Here is a 21755-nt window from a genome sequence, read left to right as displayed (position 1 = left end):
CAAATTATAGTTTTAGTCCCTGTAGTTTGGTAAAATTTGACTTTAGGTGGTATACTTTCAATTGTCGTAATTTAACTTTGTAGACTATTAGCTATTGCAATTCAAGAACAATGGCTTGTTTCCTTGAATTTTTTGCCCAATTAAAATAGTACCGTGAATGCAATGTGGGAGATGTTGTACAATTCCACAAACTCCATCTTCCACTTATGTCCTCAAAAGAAAAATCTTTGATGAATCCAAGCCCCTTTTACTTAAATTTCAACATGTAGTAAACTTCCAGACTAAAATTGTGGCAATTAAAATTACAGGCCAGAGTGGAACTTTATCTCTACTACAAACAAACATCAAAACCGCAACACTTGCCGTTTATGACTTGAGAATGGGATGGTAAGTTGGGTAGAGGTCGTAGATCCACAACTTCATTCATTCATTGGAATAATTAAATGAAACCAATATTTATTGAAGAGAGAAGGAGAGAGAAGGGAGCAACATATGAAGAGATAGAAGTGTGAAAATGACTTTTCCACTAGAAAGGGTAATTTTGTAACTTACACTTCAGAGGAAAAAAAAGTCAATGTTGTCATCTTTCACATGTATTAACTTTTGTCTCTCATTGAAATGTTTAAAAAGTGTTGTGTCAATATACAAGTAACTAAGTAAGTATTAATTATTAAAAGTAAACCCTATTGTAATTACTTCTAATGAAATGCGTTTTCATTAAAAAAAAAATGTATGTGCCAATAATTACAAAGTTAAATAAAACAATATGAACTGTTTTTGTGCTCCTCAAATTTTCATTTCCCTCCCCACAATGCATTGTTTACAAATTCAAAGGTGAGACCAAATAGAAAAAAAAAGGAAGAAAGAAAGAACAGACAAAAAATTAAATAAAATATGTATCCTCAAACTACACATTTGATTTCAATTTGGTCACCCTCTCCATGAGATTAGTCATTGTGATGGAAAATGCATCCTCAAAGATTTCAAATTTTGCATTTGAATCCCCATACACCAAACCCGGCAACAACTCATACACTATAAACCTCCTCATATCATCTCTCTTCTCCTTTGAAATCTTCTTCAGCGTATCAAACACATTCACCTTCATCCCCCTCACTTCCTCTTGGTCCACAAATACAGAATACTTTCCGTGATCCTCCGGCAAATGCCATGAATACTGGTAATAAGCGGTAAAGGGATCGAAAAGCACTGGAATGCAGCCCGAAATCAATGAGTCAAATAAGGATTTTCTAGTAGGGCTGTCCCCTGGAGGCTGCAGGCAGAACTCAGACTCCATGAAGAGCTCAATGACTGGCTCTGGCTGATCACATCCGCCCAAACTACAGTCAACAAACCGGCATTGGTTTCCATATTCGGAAGAAGAACTGCACTGTTTAATTAATATAGACCTTATGCTCTTAGCTTGACCAGGCCTTGCTGCACCAGCAAAGCTCACTAACTGTTTTCGGTGTGAGCTTATGATCTTCCATTGCCATGCCATGATGTCCTCATCTGAGCTTGGATGGAAGTATGTTGGGTGTGGAATTCCTATGTCATTTGGCTGCCATGGCTGCCTCTCAATCAAAAGCTTGACAGGGTTTTTCATTTGATCAATCTCCAAGAATCTAGTTCCCCAAGAGCGGTCCTTTCTCCGAAAATCCCATGAAATTTTTCCCAACACAATGACATGATCCTTGCCAGAATTTTTAGTCCATGACCTTTGCTTCCGAAGCCATGTAATGAGCTCCAAACTCAACGTGTCTTTCACGTCGCTGGAGACGTTCTTGAAATGCCATCTTAGAATATCCAAACCGCCGTAAAATGGAATGTAGAAAAGCTTGGCTTCATCCTCATTGTAAACCCTGCAAGGATGCTTCATAACCCTCTGATGAAAAATTGGCTCCAATGAGTGCTGATGTGTTTGGTACCAACCATTTCCAAATTTTGGAATCGGTTCTCCCATGGCTTCATTTTTTAAGTACTTGCAGAAGTCCAACCATGTAATCATGTCTCTGCACTGACCAATCAAGTCAAAATTAAACTTGGATGGTAAGTTATACACATAAACTCCCCTCCCTTCGCACCCGGCTTGCTTCTTATCCGAAATCCATGATCTGTGCAGTTGCATCTGTTCTTCAACTTCCTTCTTTGCGTTCACAACTTCCTCCTCTCGGTCTTTGTTCTCACCATTCCTCATAATTATCGGATCAGACTCAGCTCGGATAACTTCAGCGGTCTCTCTCACCTTCTCGCCGTTGACAGTCGGTTGAGAAGGACTAGTGGAACCATTGCCGTGGTACAAAGGAAGCGATAAGGGAAGAGGGATGTTTGAACTCTTATCAAGAGTGTGGAGGTAAATGGAACTATGATTGATGACAGGAATTGGGATTTCAAACTTGGGTTGGGTTTTACCAGCAGAAAGGCAGTAATGGTCATTGAGCTTCCGGGAGGAAACACAAACGTGGACAACGTTGCCGGAGATAATGGTGGTGGAGGAAGACCAGAGGTAGATAAGAAAGAGAAAGAAAACTGCAGCCGGGGCTCGATAGATGAATTTGAGCAGAAAATTGAAACAGCTACAGGATTCTTTCGGGGGTGGTTGCTTGGGGACTTTGGGTTTTCTTTTCGCCATGGAAGCACCGACCATTTTGAGAAAGCTTGTGTGCACATTGCCCTGCCTCTGGTTTTAAGTTCTTGCAAGGGAAAGGTTGGGTTGTGCTCTTTCAATAATTTTGATCATGGAAGCACGTTTGAGAAGTAGCTTCTGATTTGATTGCACGTTGGAATGCAATGATTCGTTTTCTAATACTTAATTCTTTGTATCTGTCATTGTTTTTCCTAATTAAATAAAATATTAAGGTTTGCATTTGACTATAAATCTCAATGATTATATTGCAAGAAAAGTTTAGGAGATGACCTAACGACAGATCTACTTGCATGCATAGGGAAACAAACTGTGATGTCAACGTATAAAGATGTACCGTACTTATCGAAGACAACCTTCATAAGGGCGGGACTACTTTATGCTCGTAAATTTGCTATTATATACATATTAATTATTCTTGTTTACATTTTTATTTTACTCTTTTATATAGGTTTTTACATTCTATTTATGTTTTGTAGGTTGTAACAAGTAAAGAGTGGAAAAAGAGCTAAAAAGAAAGTATTGAGACTAAAAAGGGTTTGCAATTCCATGTCGTCAGCACAGCCTCTGCAGATCAGTCAAGTTCGTGGATTAAACTGTATTGACTCGAGAAGAACAAAGAGATGTGCCACATATTCTTGGAAATCTATGGATGTCTATTTTTCGTAGAATTTCACGGTTCGTGAATATTATTTTTCTAGAGGCAGTTATGGCAGTTTTAGTACATGAAGGTTGGGCTATGCCCGAATACAAAGTTTTGTACAAATGTGTGTCAACGGGGTAGATTAAAGAAGGTTAAAATAGGCTATTCAAGCCTTGGGCTGTGACAAATGAAAAGGTAGGCTTTATCCCTGATCAGCGCAGCAGCAAGGCAGCGTGCAAAAACAGATTTAGAAAGAAAAAAAATAAAGGAAGGTAGCAGCAGTCACCAAAACAGAGAAGGTACAACCCACGGCACAAGGGAGGAAGAGGAAGGACCAGAGCACCATTCTGCAATTCGTTATCAAAGAGTTTCTTATTTTCCTTTTTATTTTTGATACAATTTTGTGACAAGACAATTTGTTGATACTTTAATGGTTAATTTCTATTTTAATTCCAACCTTATCGAGTTATTTTTATGCTTGATCACTATAGAATAACTTTATAATTGAGTTCGTTCTATAGGTAAATTTGGATGAACAAGTCTTGTACCTATGCTAAGTAACAAGAGAACTAGTTACTGTTCTTGGAATTAACTACCATGAATAACCGGAATAGACAGATTCACGTGTTTGTCGATTTCCATTGTATTATGCTTTCTCAGAGTGTAACTTAATAGATACCATGCTAAATACTTCGAGAACAAAAAGAGTTAAGAATAGACACCCATACCTAATTTGTTTTTGGGAAATCAACAACTTAAAAAGTAGATACCATGCCTTTAGGTTGGCAAACGTTAAGCATCTAACTTGTGTATCGATTACTTAGGCAAAAAAGCTTCCTAGCCGTTCAAACATCTTTCAAAACCCTTATTGCCAATTACTTTTATTTATATTGTGTTTTTATACTTTTGTAAAAGAATTAATTTAAATTGTTTTAGGAATCATAATCTAGATACATATTAGTGCAATCCTCGTGGGAATGATCTCTTACTTGCTTTCTATACTATGTGTCTAGTATTGTGCACTTGCGAATTTAAAACGTGTAATTAGTAGCTTAAAATTTAAGTTGCTAATTTCATAATAAACTAACAACGACGGTGTACTCAACTCATTCAGAGATATGATTTACAATGTAATAAAAAATAATATTAGCATGTGGTATAAAGAAGATGTACTGTACTTATTGAACACAACCTTTATAAAGGCAGAACTAACGATCATGGTGAATTCAGTTCTTTCAAAGATGTGATTTACAATGTGATCGAAAAATTATATTATCGTGAGTTTTTAGCATACAAATAATAGAGAAATCAAGAATTTTCTTGAAAAAATTATTTTACTTATTCATGTTCCTATATCATCCCACTAGCGGCCCAAAGGAAGCAAGAAACAGGAAGAAGAACAACAATGTCAACAAATATTAAGTCAGTAAAATGATCCCAGCAGCAAGAAACATTTGAGCTTTAGTTTACAACATACTGTCGGTCCTTGAAGGCAGCCTGCGGAAGAAGTTGATGGGTGCGGATGGTAGCCTATGGCGAAACCTCGGATGCTTCATCATAAAGAACCCGGCCAATGCTGCCACTACCTGGGACGGTGTAACGTACATCACCAAGGCGGCATGAGGCAGAATGTGACAAAAAGTGCTGAAGCGCGTGGATCGCGTCAGCTTGACAATGCCTGAAACCGTTCCCCTTGGGTAGCTATATCACCAACAACAGTCTGAATTCTACCAGCTACACTCCTTAGGCGATCATACCTCATAAGAGAATGCTTTGAATTGTGATATATTCTTCTCAATAAGAGGTATTTAAAGGTGTACATCCCTAACAAAATGGAAAGAGAATTAATTACAAGTGATTACATGAGAATACACACGATTACATATCAATTAGGGATCCTACCTAAAATACAAAAGTCAACACTCTCCCTCAAGTTGGTGCATATATGTCGCTCATGCCCAACTTGTTCAAGAAACTTGAAAACTTGTGACTTGAAACAGCTTTTGTGAGGATATGCCAACTGATCTTTTGTTCTTATTGCCAGTAATTCAATTATTTTTCCTTCCAATTTTTCTTTGATGAAGAACCGGTCAACTTCAACATGCTTTGTTCTATTATGTTGTACTGGATTCTGTGCAATATCACGAGCAGCTTTATTATCACAAAATAATTTCATGGGCTTATCATGTTGTATACCCAAATCGCTTGTGTCATGCCCTGGACCCAGGGTCAGGGGAAAAATAAGACCCCGCGCCCGAAACGCGAGTAAAGTAAAAATAAATAAAAAGAAATTGACACGGGTTGGAAAATATAAACTCCTCTTATTAAATATAACTTCAAAATCCTTACAGGGTGTACAAAAATAATAAATAAAAATCCTTAAACTTCTCCTCAATCACAACCTCAGCTCTTCCAACACCTGTCTTGCCAAATAACCCAACTGTAAAATAATAGGTGAGGGGTGAGCAACAACCACCGTCGCTCAGTGAGTAGAATATATAATATGCCAGTCAAGCTTGCCATTTTAATCACACTATAAAATAGAATAATAATATCAAAGCTTTAGCCACATCATTCCATAACACATCATCCCTTTATGTGTTCATTACATCCTTCAAAAATTGTAACACACCACGTGACCCTTACTGGCCATTTTGCCCTAAAGTCCCCATGTGCAGTTTACATTTATCCCTCGGATTAATGCAACACTAAAGTTCTCATGCTCCATGAACATATCCAATTAATCCACATATCACCATATTAATAATTCCAAAATCATTTCAACAAATCCAACATGCTTGACTTAAAATAGATAGAGATTTATAAATAGATAAAACCCACAATAGTTCGTGGTTTTCATTTATTAGAAAATAAGAATACTTTGAAACACATTACATAAACCACTCACCTTGATAATCCAAGCTTTGGCAAGACAACCCAACTAACATTTCCACACACCTCAAACTCTCTAACCCTAGCTCGCTATCTCTCTCTATACATATATAATATATACACACACACACGTACATATATATGTATACATAGATATATACTATATGTACATCACCCCTACGTAATGCATGCATTGCATGCTTCTGTGGTTTCAAAAGAATGGAGCCTTTGCTCCTATTTATAGGAGTATGAGGCGGCTACCCAAACGTAGTGGTCAAGAAAACTTAACCAAGAAGTAAACTATATTAATAGAATACATATTTATAGATAGACATAGAGGATGGCTCTTATCTTGGTTATCGAAACAAAGGAGGAGGTGTAAATAAGCATGCTTACAAGCACCTCAAAATGAAATTCTAAAATTACTATAGATTACTATGAACATGGTCATGCCACGTTAGAAGCAATAACTTGACAAGTGTAAGCTATGAGATGGAAAAATGAGATACGATACAGGCAGTGAAGATAGGTGAGAAAATGTTGTAGGTTCAAATAAATAAATAACTATAGATATTACTTGCTCAAATAATAAAACTGTAAGTAAATATAAATAATACATTAAAAAAAAATAGGCAAAGGTTTTGAAAATACAGGTCATCACAGCTTGGCAGAAGCTTAAGCCACAAAATTTCACAAATCCCCAAAGCCATACATCTGTATTTAGCTTCTGCACTGGAACGGGCAACCACATTTTGTTTCTTACTTCTCCATGTAACCATGTTTTCCCCAACAAATGTAAAGTAACCTGATGTTGAGAGCCTATCGTCAATCGAACCTGCCTAGTTTGCATCAGTATAACCTTCAACACTAAGGTAATTCCTTTTAAACAAAATTCCTTTGCCTGGACTTCCATTCAATATTGCAATATTCTCATCACGGCATTCATGTGTTGTTCTCTAGGATCATGCATGTATTGACTCACTACACTCAAGGCATACGCAAGGTCTGGTCTTGTGTGTGCCAAATACATCAAACGACCTACTAACCTTTGGTATCTTCCTTTGTCAACTGGTACTTGATTAGGATCAACACTAAGCATCAATCTTTCTTCTAATGGTGTAGCTACTGGATGACAAGTTAACATGCCAATTTCGTACAACAAATCAATAATATACTTTATCTGAGATAAGAAAATTCCAGAACTGCTTCTCGATACCTCAATCCCTAAAAAATATTTCAGGGATCCATGGTCATTCACTTCAAATTCTGTAGACATGTATCTTTGCAAGGCCACATGTTCTTCTGGATCATGACTTGTTACCACCATATCATCTACATACACAATAAGTGCAGTAAGCTTCCCATTCTGTCTTTTCAGGAAAAAAGCATGATCAGAGTTACTTTGTCTGTAACCAAATGCTTTCATAGATTTTGTGAATCCTCCAAACTATGCTCAAGCGGACTGCTTCAAGCTATATAAGGATTTCTTAAACTTGCACACTTTTTTTTTTTTGTATTTATTTGGAGCATTACATCCAGGTGGAAGGTCCATATAAATCTCTTCTGTCAAATCTCCATGTAAGAAGGCATTCTTCACATCGAACTGTTGTAAAGGCCAATCAAGATTTATAGCCAAGGACAACAAAACACGAACTGTGTTGATCTTGGCCATATGAGCAAATGTATTTGTATAGTCAATTCCATATTTTTGAGTGTATCATTTTGCTACCAGTCTTGCCTTGAAGCGATCCACCGTCCCCTTAGCTTTATACTTCACAGTATAAACCCATTTACATCCCATAGGTTTCTTATCTGATGGCAAGTCTGTAATCTCCCATGTAGCATTTTTCGTCAAAGACTTCAACTCTTCATTCATTGCTGCTTACCAACGTGGATCAGCTAAAGCCTCTTGCACACTGTTAGGAATAGATACAGTAGATAATTGAAACACATATGACTTATTTGATTCTGACAGGTGACTGGTAGACACATAATTAGTTAATGGGTATAACACATTGGATTCAGGATTGGGCTTATTCATTGGATACCTAGTTTTGCATTTAGGGTCAGCTTCATAAGTAGGTTTAGGAATACATCGGTTTACACGGTCAGGGAGGTGACGTGACGGTGGTGCATCTGGGATCGAAGGCGATTGATTATGGTTATTGAGGCTTATGGGCGGTGACATCGATTGTGATGTAGTTGGTGACACAAGGTTGTCTGCTGGTGAGAAAACTGGCAGTGAGCTGTCAAGTGTAGAGGAAGGGTGTGAGTTACCTGGTGCAGTCAACTCATTACTTTCAAAGTTTTCAACATTGTTTCCATGTGAATGATCACCACTTGTCTCCAAGACATTACCACTTACTTCTAATTCATTCACATTATTATTTTCTTGTGAATGATCACCACTTACTCCAAGACATCACCACTTAAATCCAAAACATTCACATTATCTGTCTTTGAAATAGTATAATCAAGAGTTTGAACTTTTGTTTGACTCTCCCCCTGAAGTGAAGACTCGAGATTGGCAAAGTACATATTATTCTTATGAATGGAAACATCCATAATGACAAACAACTTTTTGGTCAGAGGGTGATAACAACGATATCCTTTTTTATTTGAGGCATACCCTGCATACACACACCGTAAGGCCTGAGGTTCAAGCTTACTCCTCTACTGTTTATGGAGATGAACAAAGGCCACACAACCAAACACATAAGGTGGAAGATTAGGGACCACATGAGCATTAAAGTGTGAAGAGAGAGCCTAAAATGGTGTTTGAAAATCAACGGATCGGGATGGAACAAGATTAATGAGATACGCAGCTGAGGGGAAGGATTCTCCCCAATAGGATAACGAGAGACGAGCCTCGAGCAAAGAAGCACAAACAACCTCTAAAAGTTAACGGTTCTTGCATTCTGCAACCCCATTTTGTTGTGGAGTATAGTATATGGTTTGATGAACAATGCCATGATGATCAAGAAAGGCAAGAAGGTCAGAGTTAACATATTATTGTCATTATCACTTTTGAGAACTTGTATGTGTGACTTATATTGTACTTGTGCCATTTTATAAAACTACTGAAACAAAGAAGGTGACACGCCCCGATCCCGATGTCCTTGGGACATCGGAATGGTCACGTGTTGGCCGACACTCGAAGGGTGACAAAAGCCATTTAATTTAAGCAAATGCTGAGAAATATGCTAAAACATGCAATAAGAACTAATAACACAATATTAAAGTTCAACTGCTAACTATTAAAATTAGGATAACGCATAACATGTTCAGAGCATACATCTAATACAGAATATAAGCGAAAATTTAAGATAGAGAAATGTTATTACAATAGGTGCCGAAGCAGAGAAGATATAGCACTGAATCACTGGTAGAGAAATTCCTCGTAGCTCAGATCGTATTCCTTGTTATAAGGTCCTGAAGGGGGTGTAAAACAAACATGGGTGGACCAAGTTGATATATATATACATAGTAAAACAGTTGTCAATGTACTAACCCCCAGGTTTTATGAAAACACATATATAATGATAAACATAGGTTTTCCGAAACCTAGCATGTCGTGTAATGTCTGAAATCATAACTTATATATATAATCACTAGTGAATGTCCGATAACCCCCATGCCTCATGCCGGCTCCCTGTCTCTGAGCAGACAGTCAAAGGAAAATACACTCTAGGCCCCATGCCGGCTCCCCGGCTCCCCGTCCTTATGCTAAATAGCCAGAGGAAACACACTCTAGGCCCTATGCCAACACCAAACCTTCGCCCGGGACAGACCAGAATCTATCCCTACGTCTAGTAGCGGAATAAGGACTACTAGGTAAGTACAAAAACCATTGAACATACATATATTGAAAAGCAAGTTCATAGTATAAAGTCATCTATCATCTATACTATAAAAGAGGTGTTCTAAACATGTCTAAATATCATATCGTCATCCATCATATATTCTATAAGAACACGGGTTATAGGAAAAATAGTAGTAATTCAATCTAGCCTCAGTAAGCATGATCTCTCACAAAACATTTCATAAAACGTAATCATCAAATCATGCTTTTCATGTATGCATTTCTACTATTAAAACATGCATTTTTTGAAGGGGTCCACTCACCATACACCGATGGTGCAAAGCTGTATAAAAAAGGAATAACGGAATCGCCGCTAATAATTGCACCTATTCACATAAAGGGGTACATTTAGTCAAACTCTACTCAAATGATGGAATTTGGGAAGATGGACTTAAAAAATAGGTCCAAGATGTCGAAATTAGCCAAGGAGAGGTCTCAGACGAAAACTGGAAAAGTCAACCTGAAAGTCAAAGTCAACGGCCAGACCGAGTCAAACAGGTCTGGGCTTAGGGTTGGACTAGGTTTAGGACTTTAGGGTTTGGGCTTAAAGCCCCCAATAGAAACGGCCCAAGGGCCCTTTTGATTTTTAAAAACAATTAACTTAATAAAAAAAGGAAAATGGGCTTAACGGGCTTGATGCCTGAGTTCCTCCTGGCCCTAAGGCTTAAAAGCCAAGGGTTTTGGGCTTAGGTGTCACGGCCCTAAGGCCTTTTGGGTTTTAGGAATTTAAATAAAATTAAAAAGGGAATAGGTTAGGGTTTTGGGCTGGCTCATAACGGGCTTAAGGCCTGAGGGTCTTTGAAACGGCCGGAAAGGACTTGACTGAACAGAGATGAACACATGAACTTCCCTAGCTCCGGCTGATTGCAAACATGAACCCTAAGCTCCGATCTAAGTACCAAAAGGAAGCACAAGGTGAAAGGAGTAAGTTTATACCTTTGGTTTGCCATGAAACGGCCGGTGATGTTCGAAAAATTCCTCAACAACCACAAGCTTGCTGAAGATGGGTGAGTTTTCCCCCGACCTGATCTTGTTCTAAAACCTTGATAAAAATGACATAAAACTCAATAAATCTCTTCCAAGCTTCACACTAGAATGAAAAGAGAGGAAAATTCGAACTTACCTAACCGAAAAAACAACTAAAACTGCTGGAGAGTTTTCAGGGTTTCATCATCCTCGCTGTGACGGGAGAGAGAAAAGATTGATGAAGGAGGGATGAGGATGGTGGTGCTGTCCTACTCGAGCAGGTGGTGTAGTTTTGTGTGTGTGGTCACGGTACAAGAGAGGAAGAGAGATGATAGGGTTTTGAAAGAGGGAGAGAGCAGAGAAAAAGAGCTGAAAGAAAGAGGAAAATGAGTTATGGGGTGGGGGAGAGAGAGAGAAACGTGAGGAGTGTTGGGGTGCTGCCACATGGCAGTTTGAAGGAGTTTGGAAATCAAGATCAAGGGTCCAAATTTAATAAAGATAATGGACTAGATTGATAATTCCATTAAGCTTTAGGGAAATTATGAAATTGTACATATAACTGAGGGTAGGGTATATCAGAAGGAACTTCAGTTTTGGACTTCATCAAATAGACCCACTTTTGGACTTCATCAAACAGACCCAAGTCATACGTGTGCAATCATCAATAAAAGTAACGAACCAATGAGCACCACCAAACGTAGCAGTTTTAGATGGCCCCCAAACATCAGAATGAATTATCATAAATGGAACTAAACTTTTATTCATACTGGACGGAAATAAAGCACAATGACTTTTAGCCATTTCACAAACACCACATTTAAAGCTAGAAACGTTGTGCTTAAAAAATAGGCTAGGCAATAACCTTCATAAATAGTCGAAAGAAGCATGTCTAAGTCGACGATGCCACAACCAAACCTTTGAAACCTTATCCCTTTCCTCATGTGATCCTTCCACGGCAAGAGCTTGAGTCAAATTTTGAGAACTGTTCGATGTCAACTCTAAGTAGTAGAGTTTTCCCCTCCTAATACCATAACCAATCGTCTTGCTAGTCCAAATGTCCTTAAAAACACAAAATGAAGGCAAAAAAATAACAAGGCAATGTAGGGCAATAGTTATTTGAGCAACAAATAATAAATTATAGTCAATGGAAGGAATAACAAGTATGAAGTCAAGATTCAGGGTATCAGAGAATGAGATATCGCCTTCCCTAATAATGGGGACAACATTACCATTGGCAACACTAACTATAGTATTGGTGGATGGTTTTAATGTTTGTACCTGTCTAGAATCACAAGTCGTATATTTAGTAGCACCAGAATCAATTATCCATGTACTATTCATAACAGATGCAGAAACTTTTAAAGCCTTACCATCATTACCTGCATGGTCAGAATCTACCTTAACTTCGGCAACCAATGCACGCGACTTGAACCGGTCACGATTGGTCCCATAAGTTCGGCCCACCATTACTATGGGTGCAACGTGAGTAACTGATTAATAAAGCCCAAGCCCAAATAAACCATGCCTAAGCTCGCCTGCAATCTGGATGGCCGAAGAAGGAAAAAAAAAAGCCTAATGATTAACCAATTCTTTTCTCTCCCATGGACTTTTGATTCCCTTTCTTTTCCTTTTTTTTACTTTTCTTTTTTTTCCTCTTTTTATCTTTTTCTTTTCTTCAAACAGCAGTAGTGGTGTGGGGGATTCAAGCCTTCACACAGAGAAGACATCAATGACAATAGCAACAATGTTCAAAGCGAGTTGTAGCAACGATATTGGTAGGTTCTTCGTAGCTGACAGAAGTCAGTCAAAGAATATGATTTGAAACGGGTACGAATCAAATCTTGAGGTTGCATTCGAGTAAGTCAAATCTGGTGTATGATAGGAGCATATTTATGCGACTTAGTTAGCTTGTTTTCTTGCATTTTCATAGTTAGTTTGTGTTTATTATAGTGATTTAAGCTATTTTTGTGTGTTTGTAGGTCGAAATGACAAAGCTGGCAAGAAAGTGCATTTTGAAACATTTCAAAGCAGTTTTGGGCACTAAATGGATAGCACATGTATGGGCCAAGGTGGATGGACATTTTTGGAGTTCAAAAGGCTAGGAATCTGATAAGGAGATGAAGATATTAAATTCAAGACAAAGAAGATAAGGAATCAGCTCAAAAGAAGGAACATTATCCAAAACCTTATCCAACCTTATCTTATCTAAACTAACATTATCTTATCTTATCCTATCCCAATCTTATCATGCCTTAAATCCAGCTGCAAGGGGGACTCCTTATCACATTAGAATGCCTATTATCTGATTCTAGAAGCCCTAAAATAATGCAAATAACTTGATCCTTCTTCCCCCTAGAAATCTGACGAATTTCCTACTCATTTTCATCCTTGGAATCTGATGAGAATTGTCCTTGTTCTTTGCTGATTTGGAGTCCTAATTCAACCCTTTTTGTTGTGCCTTTTCTCCCTATAAATACATATTTTCTGCCACAATTCAAACCACCATCCCCCTACCATTCAGAAACACATCCTGCCACAACACATACACCATTCTACATCATTTGCTACACCATTGGAGAGGAAGATAGTCTTGCCGTGCCTTCCATTGATGAAGGAGGTCCTTGTGCACAAGCCACCTGCAACCATTGAAGTTCTAAGAGTTCTTTCTTCCCCCATTTTAGTTTCAATATATATTTCAGTTTGTTTTACAATTGCTATGAACATGTGTAACTAAGTTCTCTTAGTTAAAGGTGAGTTCAAAGCCATAGACATATGCTTAATATGAATTGATTCCATTGGCGGAGCCAGAAATTAATGCCAGGAGGGGCCTTTAAACTAATGAAAGAAATTAGAAAAAAAATTAGTAATATCATGGAAAATTTGAATCAAACAAGAGTGATGGAGCTTTAAAATATTTATGAAAAAATTAGCATTGAGAGATGTCATAGTAAATAGAACCTGTGTTGACATCTAACGCAACATTGATAATAACGTTATGACTAGCTCAAACTATTACTACGATATTTTTCTTTTAATATTATTGAATCTTCCTCTCGAATATATATACCTTGTTTTATATGAACTAACAAAAAAATAAGCTATTATTACGATACTTTTTTTTAATATCATTCAATCTTCCTCCCGAATATATATACCTTGTTTTATATGAACTAACAAAAAAATAAGCTATTATTACGATACTTTTTTTTAATATCATTCAATCTTCCTCCCGAATATATATACCTTGTTTTATATGAACTAACAAAAAAATAATTGGTTTAAAAGAAATCAGAATGTTAGCAGAAGGGTAGTTATATATGGTAATTGGTAAAAAAATACCAAAAAGTAGCTTTCCGTTAACAGGCGTCGACCCCAGGACCTAATGAAAACTTTAATACCTGACATACCAACACACCACATGGACATTATTGCAAAAATTACTACATAGTCGATATAAATTTATTTCCAGGATGAGCCATGGACTACCCTAGTCTCCATGTGGCTCCGCCACTGATTGATTCCTTTCAGTTATTGTTTCGTAAAACATGAATGTGATTTACTTATCTATTTGATTGATAACTTATTCTTGTGTGTTGATTAAGGATGCATACTTAGTTTGCATACATGAATCTGATGCTAAATTATAAGGGAATTTCACCTAATCGTTAGGAACTTATAATTAAAAGTAGTGGAGATTGCTAGTCACAATCGTGTTAAGTAGATTCTTGGTTGGAGTATCATGCAGTTCATAGTTACGATAGCCTTGTCAATGCTTATGATTTCCATAGAACTTAATGATCTTTGAATGTATCTCTATTATGCTATTCATATAGGGAAATTGAGAAGAATAATTTGATTGCGATGCGTTGTCCATTCAATTCAATGAATTTAGGGAAATCTGAGAGTTAATTAGTGCATTCACGATTAATTTGGGGTATTGTCATTCATGGTTTAAAAAAACAATACTGAAAATCGAATTATGTTGCATATGTTCATGTGTGGAGAAGGACCCTCTAACTAGCTTTTCACCCTTGAATTCACCTTAATTTCGTTTTAACTTACTTTGTTTGCTGCAATTTATTTAGTTTTATCAAATTCGTCCAAAAACCCCCATAGTTCCTCTTTGGTGTCTTAGTTTAGTTAATTGAGTTCAAATCTGTCTAATTTAGAGTTTTGAGTCTTCAGAGTCTTAAATTCGTCCAAATCACTCCCTAGAGTCTGTTTTGAGTCTTTTTAACTTAGTTTTGCTGTTTTGAGTCAATTTGGTCAGTTTTGAGTCATAAGAGTCTAAGTTGCTGTTTTTTAGTCTAGTTAAGTGTTTTAAAGTTTAAATTGAGTAGATTAGCATCTCTTCTAATCCCTGGCCTAGAACAATCCCTACTTACATATACTACAATCATAGGGTTTTAATTTGAGTGTTGGATTATTTCATATCAGTGTAGGAACGACAAATTCGTACTGAGTTTGGGGATTATAGGCATGATGGGACAACAATTGCAGTAGGGTTGTGGTCTGATGCGATATTGGGTCGGGCTGCAGTGATACGAGGTAGCAAGTCTGGTTCGTCACACTACATAGTGAATCGATTAAGTAGATTCGAGTTAGCAATGACGTCGTCACTCACTGTTTATTTCGAATTTAGAGAGGGTAGCAACGACAATAATCGCTCACTGATCAAGGGATAGCAACGACGATAATCGCTCGCTAATCAAGGAAGGCGAACCGAACATGGCTGAGCCGCGACAGTGTTGTCTAGCTAAGGTTTTTTTGTTTTTTTTACCAACCTGGCTTTGGTGCCAAGAAGAGAATGCTTTGAATTGTGATATATTCTTCTCAATAAGAGGTATTTAAAGGTGTACAAGCCTAACATAAATGGAAAGAGAACTAATTACAAGTGATTACATGAGAATACACGGGATTACATATCAATTAGGGATCTTACCTAAAATACAAAAGTCAACAACCTTATACTCGCCAGCTTTGAGTTCCTACTTGTTGGGAATGTGTCGAACTCCTCATCTAGCTCATCAGGGTGCACTAACTCAGCTTGTGAGATCTTTGTGTTCATGTGGGGAAGATATCTAGACCTATAACAGAAGTTCCATATCCCTATAAGAAACATGTACAGAAAACCTGTGGCAGAATTAGTTCCGGGAAGCAAACAAGCATAAGGAAGAAAACATGAACAAGCACTGTTGTGATGGGATTCTTCCACATGCATATATCAGTAAACCATTTGCCTACAGCAAATACTCCTGAGAAAACCGTCATTAGCTTGAAGAAATTCACTTTGCTCTATCCCATACTCCAAGGATACGAGTCCACGTCAGACATGTATTCCACCATTTCCTTCCTAAGTGGTGGCTTCGTTCGGCCTAGCCTTGCTACTAATAATAGAAATGTTTAGTAATAACAAAAATGCCACATGGCACTATTTCAGTAGTGGAGTTTGTTAGTATAGTTAGAGGGGTATTATTGTAATTGGGTTATATGGCTATATAAGGGATTGTGTAGTTATCATTTCCTTAAGTTCAGTTGTATACATTTTCTCTAATCAATCAATACAATCTTTCTTGTTTTCTCTCTACCAATTCTTTCTCTTCCTCTGTACCAATTTCATCTTTTGCAATGTAGTTAACATGGTATCAGAGCCACCGGGCTCACGCTATGGATTATGGTGGTTCCATTTCTTATTATTTTTCATTTGTTTCAAGCTTAGTTTCTTTCCAAATTTTCATTAGATGTTAGGATAAGTTTCTGGGTGCTTCCGCGATCGTTCTTTAGGTTGATTTGTTTCTAGGGTGATATCTTTTCGATCAAATTCATGAGTTTCCCCGTTCCAGATCGAAAGTTGGAGAAAATTTCAGGAAAAAAAAATAGCAGCAGGAACATGGGTTTTCTTCTTATTCCTTTTCCTTCTCTGCGACTGCCGCATCGTGAAAAAGATTATGACTTTTTGCTTGGCTTGGGAAATTAATTGACCGAAGAATTGAAAGGGAAAGAAAAATAAAAAAGGAGGTTCGAATTTGTTCAATCATTATCACACGAAAAAGCCAGAGAGACTGTATGAAATGATGGAGTCGTTGTCCGAAGAGTGAGACTGAGAGGGCGGCTTCACCGATTCCAATCACATATGCAATTGCATGCTGATGGCCACTTTCATTGGCAAAATCAGGATCTGCATATTTTGGTATGATTCTCTATTTCTTCCTTTCATAATATTTCACTGAATTTGCACTGGATTTGGGTATGGTTCTTGAAGTTCTTGAAGTCTAGTTATTGTTCTTGGATTGGTGCTCTTGCTGTAATCTTTTCTGGTGGCACTGTTGGAATCATATCATTACATTTCTTTGGTTCTTCAATTCTGCACATAAGGTGTTTGTGTTTTTGGGTCAATGAAATTTTATGCAGTGTTGGTGTGAATTCTATATGATATGTTTCGGGGTTTTGAGTATATGATTAAGGCTGATTGCAAGAAATGTTGGTAGTTGAAGAAATTTATGAAGTTTCTTTTTTAGAGAATTGTCAATTGGTTCGTCGCCATTTCCGATCCTGAAGATGCTTTCCGTTGACTTGTTTGGTGCTCGAGTTGGAAGTTCAAAGGTCTGAAAAGTGGGTTGTTTGTCTGAAATCACGCAGTTTGAAGATTTTGGGAAGTTCATGCTGAAAATCAGGTGAATTCGTCTCTGCTAATGATTCTGTAGTGTTTGGGAGTTTTGGTTGAGAATTTTGATGTGTAGATATCAAAAAGCGTCATTCTTTCTGTCTATATCTTGGAGTGTCATTCTCTAGGATTTGAGTTTCTTAGTTAAAGATTACGATTTGTAAATGCAAAGGCAGGAAATGTCATTCTTTCTGCGTGTATCTTGGAGTGTCATTCTCCTTGGTTAATTTTGGTGTTAGTATCTGGGAAGATTTAGTAAGCTATCAGGAGTGTCAATCTCCTTGGTTGATTTGGTTTCTTGGAGTGTCATTCTCTTTTGTTGATTTGGTTTCTTGGAGTGTCAGTCTTCTTAGTTGATTTGGTGCTAGTTTCTGTAAATTTTAGTTAGTTCAAAATATTTTTTTGCTCAAACTCCTCTGTAGATGACAAAGACTTCAACATATTAGGATTAGAAACTGTATTGTGCAGAGCATTTTTCAGCAGCAACATACATTTCAGCGAGCCTCATGGGTTGATCAATTGAGCTCTTAAGGATAAAATCATGCATGTATGGCTTTCAAGAAGTGGTTTCCTCGCTTCTTACAACATCTACCAAAGCCCACGGTTGGAGAATATGATCTCTCATCTCTGAAAAGTGATTTCAGGGCTTTTGTTGGCTTAGAATTGGATCATTCACTCATTGGCTTCTCTAAACTCTTACTTCATCAAATCTTTCTCCAACTTATGTACCATTAAGCATGTCCCTATTGGAAAACTTGGATCTCTCAGTCACATGGTCATCTTACCAAATCCCAGGCTTCACCACAACCTTTGTCATGCATTCAAAATGTCATGCAGTTCCAGATCAGTTTCAGAGCTCTAGCTAGTTCAAACTTCAATTGGCTACACCAAGTTTAGTTTGAGGGGGGAGTAATAATAGAAATCTTTAGTAATAACAGAAATGCCCCATGAAACTATTTTAGTAGTGGAGTTTGTTAGTATAGTTAGAGGGGTATTATTGTAATTGGGTTATATGGCTATATAAGGGATTGTATAGTTATCATTTCCTTAAGTTCAGTTGTATACATTTTCTCTAATCAATCAATACAATCTTTCTTGTTTTCTCTCTACCAATTCTTTCTCTTCCTTTGTACCAATTTCATCTTTTGCAATGTAGTTAACAGCTATAACTATGTTGACAGCCTGGTGACGTAACATGTCAAACTGCATAACATTGAAGGGCCTTGCATAATGCATCTTTGGCAACATCAGTTTTGAGTATATGTATATCATATTTACAAAGGATGTACATGAAAACCGAATTGCCAAGGCAGCTCCCGCATCTTCTTAACACTAGTTGGGTGAAGAACCAGCAGGGGATAAGAGTGCGTGTATATATGTCTTGCTTCAAGTGTTGGGATACAAACATGAACCTTCCCAATCTTCAGGTTCTTATGACCATTGGAATCCTTATCCCCGAGCTGAATGTTGTCAAATACACCTACAATAAGAATTGTAGCAGGATCAAATACTTCCCTAGTGTACTGCTTATTGAATTTTGGACTCAGGTGGTTACCGAAGATTCTTGTCCGGACCCATTTATGACCATACTTTGCCACACAATATGTGTCTGATGTGCCCTTTTCATTGCGCATTTTCATTGGGTGAAACCTTGATGCATTCAAGATTCTGAGCCAACTGATGGCCCCTAAAGTTGCTTTGTCGTAGGGCTTGAATCACTGCTGTAATGAGTTGCCTCATCAAGAACATGATAACCTCCATCAAGACAAACTCGAAGATGAAGGTGACTTGAGAACTTGTCCATTTTCAACTGATATATATCGACAGCAATTGGCTTTTCTAGATTAAACCATCAGGAATGGATCATACGATCATCAGCATGCCTATCTACAATGTTTAGTGGTAATATGACTCTCCGAATAATTTCATCTCTCCCAGGGTCCACACAATCCTCAACAGAAATGATAAAATGATCTTCAAAGGTTCAGAAGTGACAAACAAAATATCTTCATTTCAATGGGTATTTAGATTTCGAGCCTGAAGTGTCTTTGTTTTCAAAACCTGAAGTGTCTTTGTGCCTCGATAAAATTGACAAGCACATACCACAACCTAAGTGCATGATAGACCTTTGAACGTACTGATGTGGAGGCAGCTAGTGTGCTATCAACATGAGTAGCTGCATCAGAAATGCCATGCATCAGAAAAAGCCTCATCTGCTTGCGTTCCAATCCAGACTGCGAGCATCAGCTCACTTTTAATCTTTTTTCCTTTCTAGCAGGTACCATTCTGGAGCCAGAGGACCATCTGGTGGGACTTTCATCGGCACCTCATTATTGTCGAATCTTACAAGCCCCACCAAATCATCTTTAATTAAATCATTGTCCTTAATAACAAATTCTAATACAGATGCTTGCATTCGATCCTTTGAGAAAGCAAAAACCTGATTCCATACAAGATTTTGTTACTTCTCAAAGTGCTTGGTAATCCCTATGTAGTTTCCAATTCTGACTTCAACAAACGGATCAAGACTCCTTATGACATCCATAGCAAGAAGCTCGCAAGCCTTGACAACCTTTACATATAGAAAATACATGCGTTCCACGAGGTCATAGGTGCTTGCAGTCTTGTTTCTATGAATAATGTGGCCACCAACAACTCTTCCACCTCCAAGGTAAGGGCTAGTCTCTTTTAGTGAAAAATCAACCGGTTGTGATAATGCAGCAGAGTGCATGTGAACCAGCTTTGCAGGCTGTAGTTGTTCCTGTTTCATTTGATCAGCTTCATACTTGGGCACATAATGCTCATTCGGTGCAGAAGAAGCATAATCCTGTTGTTGTTGGTCATGACTTGAATGAGGAAGATGATGAAAGCTGTGTCTTGTTCCATGTCTCTTATTTTGCAAAGCATTCATGACAGGATTTGAAATTCCTTTGGTATATCCATAAGCTGTGTTTAGATTTGAATTTATGAGGGATTCTGCACTAGGGACAGGACTAGAAGACCTGATTGATGGATCATCAGTAACATACACCTTGAGGCCAAGCTCTCATCTTACACGGGAAAAGATGCCGCACTTTTCCAAAGGGTAATGCAAGACAACATCATCGGAATAGGGGACAAATGAGTTCCTGGTGAGGCTAATCTTTCCAAGGAATGACCTGGAGTAGGTAGCTTAGACATTATTGTTGACGTAGGCCTCCAGTGTAAGATAATGCTTGTTTGAAGGATCATAAATGTTGAAATAGAAGCTCTCATTCCAAACGGGGTTTAGATCCTTTTCTTTGATAGTGGTGCGGAACATCTGACCGTCAAAGTAAAGCTCGACAAAGGCATTGGATGAACCATATCCCCATCTTTAGGCAAAAGATTGTGTGCGCTAACCGTATCTACCCCGAGCTTAAGATTGTTCATCACAGTAAGAGAACAAAATCGAAAATAACTACTGGTACCTACAGAGAACGGAACAATATAAGTTTAGACACTGATATAGGTGTGCAATTGCAAGCACTGCACGAATAAATTTAAGAAACGGAGATGTAAATAATCAAGTTTTCGGAACTAAAGTGCTCAACCTGTACAAAGGTAGAATCAATGGCAAAAAATTAAGCAAAAATACAATCTGATAGAGTGTAGAACAACTTGTTTTTGTTGAATTAACTATCTTGAGCTTAAAGGTTATCAATGTTATTTAGAGAGGGAAAGATTGTAGACACAGAATGTAGAAAGAGAGAGATCAAAGAGAATTAGAGAGAATTGCACTGTTTGTTATATTGCTTTTACTTCCTTATAGAATGAATACAAAAGGTTCCTATTTATATACTTTTCACTACTTGTACAACAAGTAACAAATCCTTAACAACCTAACGACCATATCACTTAATCTCTTGACAGATGGCATCTTCTTGGCCATTGGATTGATCTTCCTTATCTATATCTTTACATCCCCCCTCAATCACATGGGTGGAGGAACCAAGCATGAGATTGGCACAATGATGACGAAACAAAGATATAGACAGACCCTTGGTAAGGATATCGGCAAATTGTTCCTTCGAAGACATATGATGAACAACCAAGTCTCCTCGAA

General features: G+C 37.6%; 1 protein-coding gene, 1 long non-coding RNA gene and 1 pseudogene across 2 annotated transcripts; all 3 read right to left on the bottom strand.

Moving 5' to 3' along the window:
• Positions 1-713: 713 nt before the first annotated feature.
• On the bottom strand, positions 714-2654 carry LOC126600364 (xyloglucan-specific galacturonosyltransferase 1-like). The gene has a single exon (XM_050266950.1). The coding sequence runs from the start codon at positions 2645-2647 to the stop codon at positions 908-910; it is 1740 nt and encodes a 579-aa protein (XP_050122907.1). The 5' UTR covers positions 2648-2654; the 3' UTR covers positions 714-907.
• A 2099-nt stretch (positions 2655-4753) lies between these two features.
• On the bottom strand, positions 4754-21082 carry LOC126598868 (FT-interacting protein 4-like; annotated as a pseudogene).
• LOC126598869 (uncharacterized) lies at positions 5589-6372 on the bottom strand. Its single transcript, XR_007615002.1, has 2 exons — positions 6196-6372; positions 5589-5727 (listed from the first exon to the last, which is right to left on the bottom strand). It is a non-coding gene; the product is annotated as an uncharacterized LOC126598869 (long non-coding RNA).
• Positions 21083-21755: the final 673 nt, after the last annotated feature.

This window comes from Malus sylvestris, chromosome 14, assembly GCF_916048215.2.
Source record: "Malus sylvestris chromosome 14, drMalSylv7.2, whole genome shotgun sequence".
NCBI classification, from domain to species: Eukaryota; Viridiplantae; Streptophyta; class Magnoliopsida; order Rosales; family Rosaceae; genus Malus; species Malus sylvestris.
Note: the sequence above shows the minus strand (reverse complement) of the source record. Positions and strands in the feature narration are given on the sequence as shown.